At 40.0% G+C, this 13261-nt stretch overlaps 1 protein-coding gene across 5 annotated transcripts in view; it reads left to right on the forward strand.

The window, feature by feature from the left end:
* The window catches only part of adam11 (ADAM metallopeptidase domain 11), a 54486-nt gene that overhangs the window by 8180 nt on the left and 33045 nt on the right, over positions 1–13261 (forward strand). For all 5 annotated transcript variants that reach the window (XM_033630599.2, XM_078163477.1, XM_033630597.2 and 2 more), the window contains exons 3-4: positions 1325–1401; positions 1921–1987. In XM_033630599.2, coding sequence (XP_033486490.2) covers positions 1325–1401; positions 1921–1987 — 144 coding nt within the window. The remainder of the gene's footprint in view (positions 1–1324; positions 1402–1920; positions 1988–13261) is intronic.

Consider the following 13261-nt stretch of genomic DNA (forward strand, 5'->3'; position numbering starts at 1 on the left):
ACCGCCCTCCATTGACCAATCAACAGACTGCAGTGTTCACAGCTCCACCTTTTAGTACCAGATCTGTGTGCTAGGTACCCCAACAGAGGGGGGGCCAAAAATGGGGACGGTGCGGAACTGTTCCATTGGTACCATCCACAACTTTTCACAGTGGAAACAGAAAAAAAAGCGAACTGAACTGAACCGTACCAGACTGCTTGATGAAAATGGGGCTAAAGTGGACCAACGGAAAAGGGACTCAGTTCTTTTTGTGTTCACATTGTCAGTTCATTTAAAAGAGGACTTTCTGGTCAACTTCAGCTCTAATGGGCCCTCAATCCTCCTTCTGTTCACACTATAGCCTGCATATGTAATATACATTTATCTAGTTTTGTTTTTACTTAAGTGTGCCACAGCAGTGTGGTTATGAAGCCCCTCGCTTTTGGATGAACTTAAAATTGGAGGAAAACCTGACGTGTCTGTGCTGTAGACTGGTCTTGTTTTATATTCTACATTCCACATCTGGAGATGTGCAGTGTTTTCCGGAGGTGGCATCCCGAGGTGGTTTGAGGTGCGGATCACTGGTACGCTTTGCCTTAGAGGGGTCTGAGATTTCTTGGAGTGTTCACGTATGCGCACTTAGAGGGCTGATAAGGACCAAGTGTGAAAATACCCTAAGTGACTAATGGAAACACTTGGTCCAATAATGAGCGAGGCTGCAACATAACGTTAACCACTCAGGGCGGTTTCACGCTGTCAATTTACATCCACTAAAAGTGCTTGTTTTGCAACTGACAGGCTCAGATTGTTGTTCCAAGTGTCTGACAACAGTATGTAAAGGATCCTACAGAGATAGACCTTTTTGTTAAAGAGTAAGATTCTGTTTGTTCAACCAGAAACAGCCCTGAAATTAACATCGCCACACTGACCAAACTTCATTTAAGTAACCAATAATTTTATCACTGTAAACCACGGTTCATTTCAAGTCAACAGAAACAAAATGAAACTACAAAACATGTCTTGGTTCATCTCTCCACTGTTTAAACAACCATGGAGTCTGGTGAATTTGGCGATGGCAATTTCGGGTCTGTTTCTGGTTAAACAAAGAGGATCTAACATTAAGTTTGTTTTATCCAAATGGCGTTAGATTGTTTAGCTTATGGTAAAAAAAAGTTCCTCCAAGGACATGACACCTTGTTGTTGAAAACCTGGCTTTCCCAGCATTTCAGGCAGTTTTTGTCGTTGCTTAAATCATTATCTCAGTAAATGACAGTAAATGGTATCAAATGTAAATCTCAGTCCCCTTTTTCCCTCCCAACTCCTCGTCCCTCCGTCCCTCCCTCAGCCCATCCATCTGGCCCAGAGCAGCTTCTTGGTGGAGGCCTTCGGCACATCCTTCATCCTTGATCTGGAACTCAACCAGTAAGTCACCACAGGCCTGCGAAGCATTCACACACCCGCACCACAGAGGCACAAAACAATGTTTAATGCTTTGTTTACAGCAGTCACTGACACGACCATACTCGCAGGCACATCTTTCTTCATTGTTCTCTCCTGCCCACCTACAACATTGTACTGTATGTCCTGTGTGTTGGTATTGTACGGACTGGCTGCAGGCTAAATGTATACCTCCCCTCCCCCTCTTCTCACTCGGCACATACTGCTCTAATGAACTGCATTTATGTTATACCAGTCACTGGCTCTCTGAGCACTTAGACTAAATGAATCTTCACACGTTTGGTTTACTTATAAATCAGCCGTTTGTTGATCTAAATTCAAATTGTAATGTTTGATGCAGAATATGATTCTGTTAAACAGCACTCCAGAATAATGACCCATAAAGGCTGCTAATAGTCACACAGTGCTGCAGTCTTGCTTTTTCAAACAGTGATTGAATTCATACTACTTGATGATTATTGTTCTTCATCCTCTTCTCTGCAGCAACCTGCTGTCTACAGACTACGTGGAGCGTCACTACGACGAGAAGGGGCAGCTTCTACAGAATTTGGTAAGACTATCTCACAGAAACTGTTTGACATTTTGGGAAATACGTGGGATGCGTTTCTTGCCAAGAGTTAGAGTAAAAGATCAATACCACTCTTATGTCTGTACAGTATATATGATGTTGAAGATAGCAACAGCTTAATTTAGCTTAGCATAAGGACTGGATACAGGAGAAATGAGTGAGACTGGCTTTGTCCAAAGGTAATAAATTCTACTTAAAACCACCTTTTACACCACATTTAATCATTTCGTACCTTTGGACAGAGCCAGGCTAACTGTTTCCAGTGTTTATGCTAAGTTAAGCTTACCAACTGCTGGCTCATAGGTGCATTTTGAGTTTTGGGGTTCACAAAAAAAAAAATCTAGAAGAACTATAACGTGTACAACAGAGGCTTGGCTTATAGGAAAATTGATAACCAGGATACCAGCAGGTGCATTTTCATATCCTGACTAATATGTCCAGTGAGGTGATTAAATATTAAGAGAATTACTATAGACATCGCAAAACCCGACACTGAACCAGATACAGATCCCAACTATTAGCTTCAGAGCTCGACATTAATGCTTGTAGAGGGCAAATAAACTCTGTATTTTGGCAAGTGGAATGCCTCACACAGTTGTCCGCAAAATAAATGTGTTGTCTAACTTTAATGTTACGTTGTTTAAAAACAAACTGCGTACTGAGCTGCTTTCATTTGTCTAACCACCAAGAAAAACCATAAATCTGACAGACTAGACACTATTAAAGTTATGTAGGGGTTAATGATGTCAAATACAACATAACATTACCAACCTTAAATATCTCTGTACCTGCTATTTTTTTGCTTAGCGGATTACATTAGCAGTTGTGTCTTCCCAACGAAGGCTCTGCTATGATCGTATCCTTTTCAGAAATTTTGATATCCAGCCATGAACTGATGTGTCCTTTTGGAGACGTTTTGAAATCTATCCATAATAATAATCCTGACACTGTCTTTTGTGATCATTTATCCATTTTCACGTGTTAACAGTTATTATTGTTGTTAGCCGTCCCCTAACCATCCATGGTGCTTTGGGTTGAGTATGTCGACTAATCAGAGTTGTGTTTCTGACTGTTTGGACGATGTTTAAGTTAGAATCGTCCAAGCAATTAAATTGTTACCTGTTAATTGCATGTTTTTTAATGTTAATAAATTGCAGTAACTGTCAACATCCCTGTATCCTTTACGAGTAGTCGCAGGGATGCACCGATTATGAAATTCTTGGCTGATACCGATGGTTTGGGTTTTGTTTAGTTTCTTTGTTTGTTTATTGTCAGTTGTCTCTCTTATATATATTTTTTATTGCTGTGAAAGATTAACAAATTTCTCCTACAAACAACGTATTAATTCAAGTCTCTTACCGAACGCTACATTTTACAAGATTGCATTTGAACACATCATGAGAACTTGTACATTTACCTCCGGCCAATGCAAATTTTTACTGAAGAGAGCCTGAACGCATCATGATTTAACTCAACACACCCTCAGTCAGCAATCTGTTACGCTAACATTAACTAGCCCCACAATGTAGCTTTATCAGGGAAACATTAGTCTTTCAACCGCGTCCTTTTGTCCCGATGGCGCCGAGGGGAAGATCTTTGTTAACTCTAAATGCAATTTTTATTGTCTCAGTCATGACAGGATGCTGTTAGTCTGGAGCCCTGCTTTTTAGTCTGCGCAAAATTGATGTGTCACAGTGGAGAGGCATCAGCCACTGCCATCGGTGAAAGTCAACTTATTTGCTGATAGGCTGATGGCAGTCAACAAAGTAAATGTGACTGGCCAAGACGTGCAGCCGATAAATTGTTGCATCCCTTATTAGTTCTGTATTATAGAAAATAAAGATAACATTGAAATCCCTACGTGCACTTTTGGCTACGGCCCCCAGGATCCAGTGAGCCCCCTGAACCTATGCAAACTGCGCCTGTGTGCTGGCTGTAGCGTCATATCTACTGTACAAACATGAGTGGTTTCAGTTTTCTCATCAAACTTTTGTTTCCCAAAATGTCAAAGTAAGCCTTTAACAAACTCTTGACAAATGTTTGCATTCTCATTTCTATCAGAATTCAAAAGAAGTCACAGAGACAGTTTTTCATCACAGCCGATTTGATAGAAATTGATTTTGTGCCAATGCGTGTAACACCGTATCTTTTGTGTCCAGTGTGTAGTGTTTCCAACGGGTGTATCCCCCTGAGTGAAAGTGAAGAGAATCAATAACCAATTGCAGAAACACGTGTTTATCTTGGCCTTCAGGGGGACATTCCTAGAAATGACAAATGTTTTTAAATGTATAAATGCTAGTGTTAAAGGCTGTGAAGATGTTTCGCTCCAGCTGACTGTTGGCTCATGTGCTTGCTGCATTTTACTCTGGTTTCTTCCATCAGTCCACATGACATGCCGAATCTTTGGTGTCCAAAAACAGTAGCTGCACATGAACTGAAAATTGTCGTCCTCTCTATCATGCATTATAAATTTTGAGCCAACCCAATCTGAGTCTTGTTTGTTTACGCAGACTCACAGACAGACAGTTGATGCAGACAGTTTGACTCTCAACACCATCTGGTGGGAGAGATGGTCTCTCTCTGTCTGCATCCTGCGCTTTTATTTTAGTCTCTGTCCCTCCTTCTTTCTGTCCCTATTCTCGCTGTCTCTCCCTGTCTCTCTTTCACTCTCTTTGTCTCTGCCAACGACCACCTGACCAATCAGTGCATGGTTGCCATGGGTACCAGCAGTCAGCAGCGGCAGCAGCGTGGCTCTGTTTTGTCATGTTGTGAGGGGAATTCAAATCATGTCCATATCCAACACCAGCAAATCTTACAGCCACCCTGTGTCCTGACCTCTGGAGCCAGATGTGTAAAATTAAAACAACTATTGGTCGACTATCGGGTTAAAATCCAACAAATGAAGGGATATGGTGTGTGCAGAGGGAGCAAAGAGACGGATTTCATCATCTCTCCATCTATATAATATAAAACAATAATCACAGTATCGAAGATATATTTAGATTAAGTAAGTGCTAAATAATAAAACATACATTATGTTGATATAAAGAGAAGAGCCCCATAAAATATAAGATGTTTGGAGGCTCAGCCCCGGGGGAATTTATCATTCACAAGAAAGATCACTGAAGTTTTTAGAGCCTGATGGATAACTGCCAAATGTTGTACAGTAGTTTGGTACAGTATCTCTAATAGATAGTATGTCCACCAGTGAGCACGGACAAGTTTATTTTTCAATTGTAAAATGGCCCACTTTGTATGTATGTCTTCAAATTTCCTTCAAATTTCTCAATTTGGGATGTTAACGGTTAACTGCTGAGAATAATGTTGACCAGTAATGCATTTCAGTCTAAGTTAATTTTGCTATTCTTCAGTTTACTGTACTACACATAAACCAAATTTGGTAGGAGGCAGAAAGCCGGCTTGCCGCATTAATATTTGTTAACATAATGCCTTCAGCCCATCCTCTGGTCTCTACTGGTTAAGGCAGATTTATACTTGCGTATCAGCTCTATGCACAGCCTACAACGTAGTCTAGGCACGTGGCATTTATAACGTGCGGTGGTGTGTCTTTGTCACTCTACAGTCACACCTCCAGAAACACTAGTTGGCGGTGGAGGTTTCTGTGAGGTGCTGTGGAGTATGGTTGATTCAAAACACACCCAAAACACACATTAAACATGGCTTAATAGAGACAATTTCAAACATAAGTACACAAATTAGCTTCATTATAACTCACAGCATTCACAGACAAACACATGTCTCTTGCTGGACACATTTTCCCCACAAATACAACATGCTAATGTTATTAGCATAAGCCTATGGTATTTTACATTGTATAAATTAGCCTAGCGACCTCCTCTTCTTCTCATATCGACACAGAGCAAAAGGATAAATCCTGTCTTAGCTAGCTTTGGCCGATCTGCACTGTGCACCAACTGGGTCTGACGGGAGCTAGTTAGGGGCACCACTCATTGGGCGATTACCACTAGTAATGCCATCCCGACCCAACAGCGTCGCTGTGGAAAGATTGTGCCCACCCTCCAGTCTCCCCCCCAGGTCGTCCTGGTGGGTAAGTGGCTTAATTTTGAGCCACAAAACCCCTTTAGCATTGTTAACTGTTTGCAGATGGTGCTAACAGAGCTCCATCTGCAGTGTCAGCATGGCTCGTGGTGCTAACTTTGTAAACAGTGCTAAAAGGGTTTTTGGCTCAAAATGAAGCCACCTATTCTCCAGGGCTACCTGGGTAGAGACTGAAAGGTGGCCACCATGTATTTGCAGCAACGTCATCCTGCCTCCGGGACAGTGTTACCACCAGCAATAACGAATGAGTGCTGCTGCTTTAAAGATACGAATGGATGTGTTTGACTAATCATCTCTGTAAGTTAGAAATAACAGTAGCTCAAGAATTGATCCTTGGGGAACACCATGAGGTACTGGGTGAGGATGGCAGCCCATTAATCTAACAGATAGTTCTGTGTTGGGAAGATACATTTTCAACCATAAATACAATTTATTTACTCAATATTCTTTTCCTTGTTTGCTGTGAGGGTCCAAAGACACAGGGTGTTTTATGTTGTAAATCCCCCTGAGGGGTAGCGCAAGATAGTTTCAGTGGGCCCTAGTGTGCCCTAGTTACTTGTTATTAAGAGCACACACATTGACACGCAGAGAGTTTTAGGTGTATACATATTTTACCAACAGTGTGTCTTACTGCTTACTACTGCTATATCTACTTGCAGATGTGCCCAGCTTGACAGTCTTGAGAAATTTTACACCTAAACTAGCTGCTCTAAGTCATATCTTCTCGTTACATGATTTAATAGACTTAATATTGGACATCAACATACATAGTACCCAGCATTCTCAATTGCATAACTGTATGTGACAAAAACTATAAGAGAAAGTAGGAAATTATTAGTTCAACTAATAGTTTTATTTTTAAATTATAGTTTTTTTTATAGTTTGTAGAATAAGCTTATAATTGTATTATAGATTGATACTTTTATACAAAAACAGAAAACTGTGATGAGATGGGTTTGCCTTTTTGGGTGCATATATAGAACACTGCACCATTATTGATTTAATGTAATTTCGTCTTCGAACACGGGCATATTTTCTAGGTGGCAATTGGGCCCCTCCACCCCATGGGCCCCAATGCAACTGCACTACCTGCACTGTCTATATTTACGCCCTTGCCCCTGAGGCAAATTGTGATTTGTGATGCTGGGCTGCTATATACAGAAAATTCAATTGAATATAAATGACTCATTCTAAGGTAAACTGGGCTATATAAATAAAATGACAGGGAATCAAATATAAACTGCTTGTTCTCAGATTACTAAAATGCAAAGAGTCTTAGTTTCAAGTGATAAACATTAAAGGAAAAATACTTGTTATATTATATTCAGTTTCTGCCAAAATATTCCCAGAAATCTTAAACGCTGGACCTTTAATGTCAAATGCTGTAGACATTTTTTCTATCAGGTGACGCAAAGCCACGAAATTACAACAGTCTCTACGGAAACCATAAACATTTTTATAAATATAGGGATATAGGGATAGAAATTTAGATAAATATGAAAGGATTTATATGGGTCTATAGTTAGTAATATCAGTAGAGGGGAAATGTTTTGTCAGGGTTTCTTAAGTAATTATTTTTTCTAAAGGTCTATTTATTAGTATCCCATTGTTGGGATAAATGGTTGTGTCTGATTGGTTTGGATGTTGCTTTTCATATGTAAATACTGTACACATGCAAACACTCACATGTAGCGATGGAGAAATTACTCAATAGAAATGCACAAATTGCTGATATGGACATTTCATTTTCTGCATGCTGGACTGAGAGCCCAGTGAATGCTACCCCCTCCCTCTCCACCGCCATCTCCATTTTGATTTATTTAGTTTTATTGACATGCCAATAAATTCCTCCTGCCTTTGTGTGTCACTTTTTTATTGGTCCCTGTGGATCTATGCTATTGCATTGAGCTGGTGACCATCTCGTTCAGATTGAATCTCAATGACACACGACTAAAAGAAGAATTGAATTAGGGACGAGGACGGGCTGGAATTGATGGCAGCCATTTTTCTATATTTGTCAGATTCATGCTGAATCTTTTGCCGCTTTAAATGATTATTTTTTTATTTTCTGAAATTCCAAAATCTGTTTTGAGTGCTGTTGGAGCAAAAACACCAACAAATGCCTTCATTTCATGATTGGATTGAAAACATATAATAGGTCAATACTGTGATTGACAAAATACAGAGATTCTCATCAAAATATTCATAAACTAATGCGCTGATAAATGTTTACCGCCCTCTAACAGCTTGCAGTGTTGCGTGTTAGTTATTAATCTCAGTCCCTGGGCAAGGATGATAACTTCGGTTTAATCAAACACAATCAGAGGGATGATTTGTTTTCACCGTTCTCATTAATTTAAATCTCTTCATGTGTTCACTTAATAGTTTTGCATCCCTGTTTATGGCTTTATGTTCTCTGAAAATGAACACAGTTGACGTCTTATATTTCTAACCAATGATTTTGTTCCATCTGGTCTTCCTTTCACTTTACATTAGCTCCTCGTGTTTCATTACCTTTCCTCCGCTCCTCTCTCAGCTCAACAATGCTGAGTCAGGGTCCAGACATCAAGCAAACTCCAGCTTTTCTAATGCAGTTAGTTTCCAGTGTCACATTTAATCCTCGTCTCTCCAGGATGTAATTGTTAAGTTGCCTCTATTTGTGCCTGCATGCAGTTTTTTCTTTTTTAAATTTCATTCATGTAGTCATTCACTGTCCTGCTTACTACTTACTACTTACTGTCCCCCCAGCACTGATGATATTTTATGTTAAATCGATGATTTCTCATACAACACGGTTGCTTTGCGTGTGTGAGTGGGCATTATTTGAAGTGCACACATCTGGTCTGAAAAGCGCACTCACTATCAGTGTGTGTCTGCTGTGTCAGGCAATTTGATTTCCTCCATTTAGCCTCGTAATTCTACCTTTTATTTATTTATTATCTGACCCTGGACTAAGTGCTGTGGGCTGTCTCACTATTCGGTATGAATGATTAAAATCCTGTTCTCCTCAGCAGGTGAACTAGCACTGAATCTAAATAAGCTCTATGAAAATTGCAATTGTTTTGTGTTTTTGTACTTAGAATCATCAGTGGTGATTCACTTTAATTTGGGCAGCACTTTTGTCAGCTCCAGTTCTTTTTAAACATGCTATATAAAAAAAATATCACGGTATCTGGTGGAATGTGACTAAGTACATTTAAGTAAGTAAGTAAAATATATTTATATAGGGCTTTTCACAGACATAGGTTACAAAGTGCTTCACAAGGGGAATATACAACAAGAAAGAAATCATAAAGACAAAGTGACTGAGTGAGCCATGTAGCAAAAAGGGCTCAGCTAGCAAAACTATTTGCACAGAAGAAAAAAGAATTCACACTACACAACAACAATACACAAAATTTGATAAAGTACAGCTCTGGTGCAAGTTACCCAAAACACAGGTGTGTCTTTAGCTGGCGTTTAAAAGAAACCACAGAGTTAGCATAGGGAGCAGGCAGAGCATTCCAAAATTTATGTGCTATGGCTGCAAAAGCTCGATCACCACGTGTCTGTACTATGCTAAAGAACAAATTTGAGGTACTTTGATTTTACTTGAGTCTTTTCCTCTCATGTCACTTAATACACATACTCCACTACATCTCAGAGGGAAATGTATAGTATTTCTACATTCATCTGACATCTTAAATTATTTCACATATTAGCATTTTTGGACACAAAACATACAAATAGCTTCTAAAATATGTTTTGTTTATAGAAAACTAACCAACAGTATATACAAGTGCAGCTGAAATGATTAATCAAGTAATCAGTTAGTTACTGACAGAACATTAATTGGCAACTAATAGTTTTATATACAGTTAACCCAAGAAATGTATACTTCCAGCTTCACACATGTATTTGTATTATTTAAATCTATTTTAATAAGTTTTAGTTAAGTTCATTTTTTTATTTTTCTGCACTGAGAATTTTTACTTTAATACTTCAAGTACATTTTCCTGATCGTACCTACATACTTTCACTGAAGAACTTTTACTTGTAACCAAGTATTTTTTTACAGTATGGTAATAGTACTTTTACCTAAAGGAACAGTGTCTAAGATTTAGGGAAACTTATTGGGATCTAGCGGTGAGGATTGTTGATTGCAACCAGCTGAAACTTCTCCCGGTTAGAATTCCTTCAGTGTTCTTTGTTCAGGAGGTTTATACCACCCCAGGTAGCCAAAATGACCCAACTCAGCATCAGCCCAAACTCGGTGTGCAGGAAGAAATAAGTCAGGCCATGTCCAGTTACCGAACTCAGTTGAGAATTGGGCCAAGTAAACTGGCCTGATTCTGGCAGCCATGTCTCAGCCAAGATGTCTACAATGCCCAATCAGGCCCAGATTTGGCAACCATCGACAGGCCAGACAGAGCACATTTTGGTGCTAGCTAGCCCACATCTGTAACAGCTAAATGTGGGCCAGATTTGGCAAAAGTTAATGGGCCAAAGCTGGCTCACATTTGGCACCACGGAGCCAGGACACAGCTGAGTCAGCTGACTGCAATAAATGGGCCAAGTCCGATGGGTACTTGGGAGGAGCTAAATTATCGGCAGAGGTCTCTTCCTCTCCAAAACAAATGGACCCAGTGATTAAAACCAGTAAAAACACTGAAAAAAACAGTTTCACGTTCAGTTTTTACCACACTTTTCGTCTAGTCACAGATGCACTGCTTACTACGGTGGCTGACGTGAAATGGCGAATGGCCCCATTTAGAGCCAGTGTTTGGTTTGGTCCATCTCGTAAGGCAACGAAAACGCCACAATTCTTATTATCAGGTGATTATACACGACGGAAAATATACTTAAAGTATTATATTCCAGAGACATTGCTTGTGATCTCTACCTCTCGAAGGTTTTAAAGCAGAGGATGTGATAAATTTCCGACCCAACTACCTATGACCAACTACGATGTTGATGCAATAACATTTGGAAGCTTGTATCTGTTTTGATTTCATCCTCTAAGAACAAGCCAGACTCTTACATTCCTCATCCCTCAGTTTCTTCACGTGGAGCTGGTGGAAAAGCAATTACAGCCTTTTAAGGTTTTTAATTTTTAACAACTTCCTTAGTGTAATCAGATCAGTGTAAAACACCAAAACAGACTGAATGCATTAACACCCCCTCCCCTGAATTTCATCAAAAGCAAGCCAGCACTGTGTCCTCTGAGATCTGAGGCATCATGTTTGACAGACAGACACGCACAGCTTCATCTAAAGCTCCCCCACGCTGGACTCCCACCTGCTGAGGGATAAAAAGCATCTGATTTTATCTTGAAGGAGATCCCAGCTGAAATGTTTGAATTATCCTCCCTGTGAACCCAGTATAGTCGCTTATTTTACATCCAATGATGAAGCCACTTAATGCATAGATAGAGGTGAAGTCTTATTTGTATTGGGTGGTATATCTTTTGCAAGTTCGTACTTGATTTAACAGGACGTCCGAGAGATTTCTCAGGTTTGAGTTGCAGCTCGGAGTAAAGGTTGACCAAGCATAAAGAACAGCGGCTCCACGTTGCCTCTTTTCTTTTTGGTCCATCAGCTGTGCCAGACAACAGCAGGCTCAGGTGGCAGACATGACTTATTGGGGTTCATTACAAACACCTGAAACTGACCCTGTCTTACACACACACACACACACACACACACACACTCTTCATAGCTACAAACAAAGACATGTGACTGTAATCTCCATCCACTTAGATTATAAGAAACTCTGACTGTACACCTGTCTGCCAAGTTTCCTCTCTTCTCAGCAACTTCTGTTAGCTCACACGTTTAAACATGCACGTGTTTCTTGAGTGACAGCCTCAAGTCTCCTCTCTCCTATTGTCGTTATCTGATCGTTCCTGTACTGTGAGAGGCAGCGCGGAAACACTATATTCAAAACATGATCATCCAGTCAGAGCCTCTCAGGAGATTATGAATAATCAGGTGAAGGTATCTGAAGGCCGGGTGTACTGTTAAAACTTTACAGGTGTCCTGTGGCACACACGCCGATAAAGTTTGTCATGTTATCCTGTATTAAAGGGCCATTCCACAGATTTACATGTCAAAGACAAAATTAACCAGTCAGCCTTAAGAAGCAGTTGGATAATGTAATTTGCTAATTAGCAAATTTGCTGTTTGGTGTGAGGAAATTTGTTGTGTGTTTCAGCCTTTAGCCTTGGTCAGTAAAAGAAATGGATGATAGTTAGGCTTAAGGTAACAGTCGGGTGAGCAGAAGGCCTAAAATAGGCCTCGAGGTCAGAATACTTGACCTTACTTGGCCAGTTCTGTTGCCATAGCTCCCAAGGTTAAGGAGTCCTATGCACCAGAGGCAGGGAAAGTGAAATATTAGCAATGTAGCTAACATAGCTAACACACACATACACTCCTCTATGGAGTATCAAGCAGCTATTATAGCCTGGATATCAAGATTATAATTAACTGAGACAAAACTTTATTTTCTACTACAGCATCCTTTGAACGACAGAACTGTGACTAATATGGAACTTTGTCAGTAGTGGTTGCTACTAGCAACAGAACTGTAACTAATATGGAACTTTGTCAGTAGTGGTTGCTATGAGCAACAGAACTGTAACTAATATGGAGCTTTGTCAGTAGTGGTTGCTACTAGCAACAGAACTGTAACTAATATGGAGCTTTGTCAGTAGTTGTCACTTCTAGCAACAGAACTGTAACTAATATGGAACTTTGTCAGTAGTGGTTGCTACTAGCAACAGAACTGTAACTAATATGGAACTTTGTCAGTAGTGGTTGCTACGAGCAACAGAACTGTAACTAATATGGAACTTTGTCAGTAGTTGTCACTTCTAGCAACAGAACTGTAACTAATATGGAACTTTGTCAGTAGTGGTTGCTACGAGCAACAGAACTGTAACTAATATGGAACTTTGTCAGTAGTGGTTGCTACGAGCAACAGAACTGTAACTAATATGGAACTTTTTCAGTAGTTGTCACTTCTAGCAACAGAACTGTAACTAATATGGAACTTTGTCAGTAGTGGTTGCTACGAGCAACAGAACTGTAACTAATATGGAACTTTGTCAGTAGTGGTCGCTACTAGCAACAGAACTAACTAATATGGAACTTTGTCAGTAGTCGTCGCTTCTAGCAACAGAACTGTAACTAATATGGA

This window comes from Epinephelus lanceolatus, chromosome 21 (assembly GCF_041903045.1).
Source record: "Epinephelus lanceolatus isolate andai-2023 chromosome 21, ASM4190304v1, whole genome shotgun sequence".
Lineage (NCBI taxonomy): Eukaryota > Metazoa > Chordata > Actinopteri > Perciformes > Serranidae > Epinephelus > Epinephelus lanceolatus.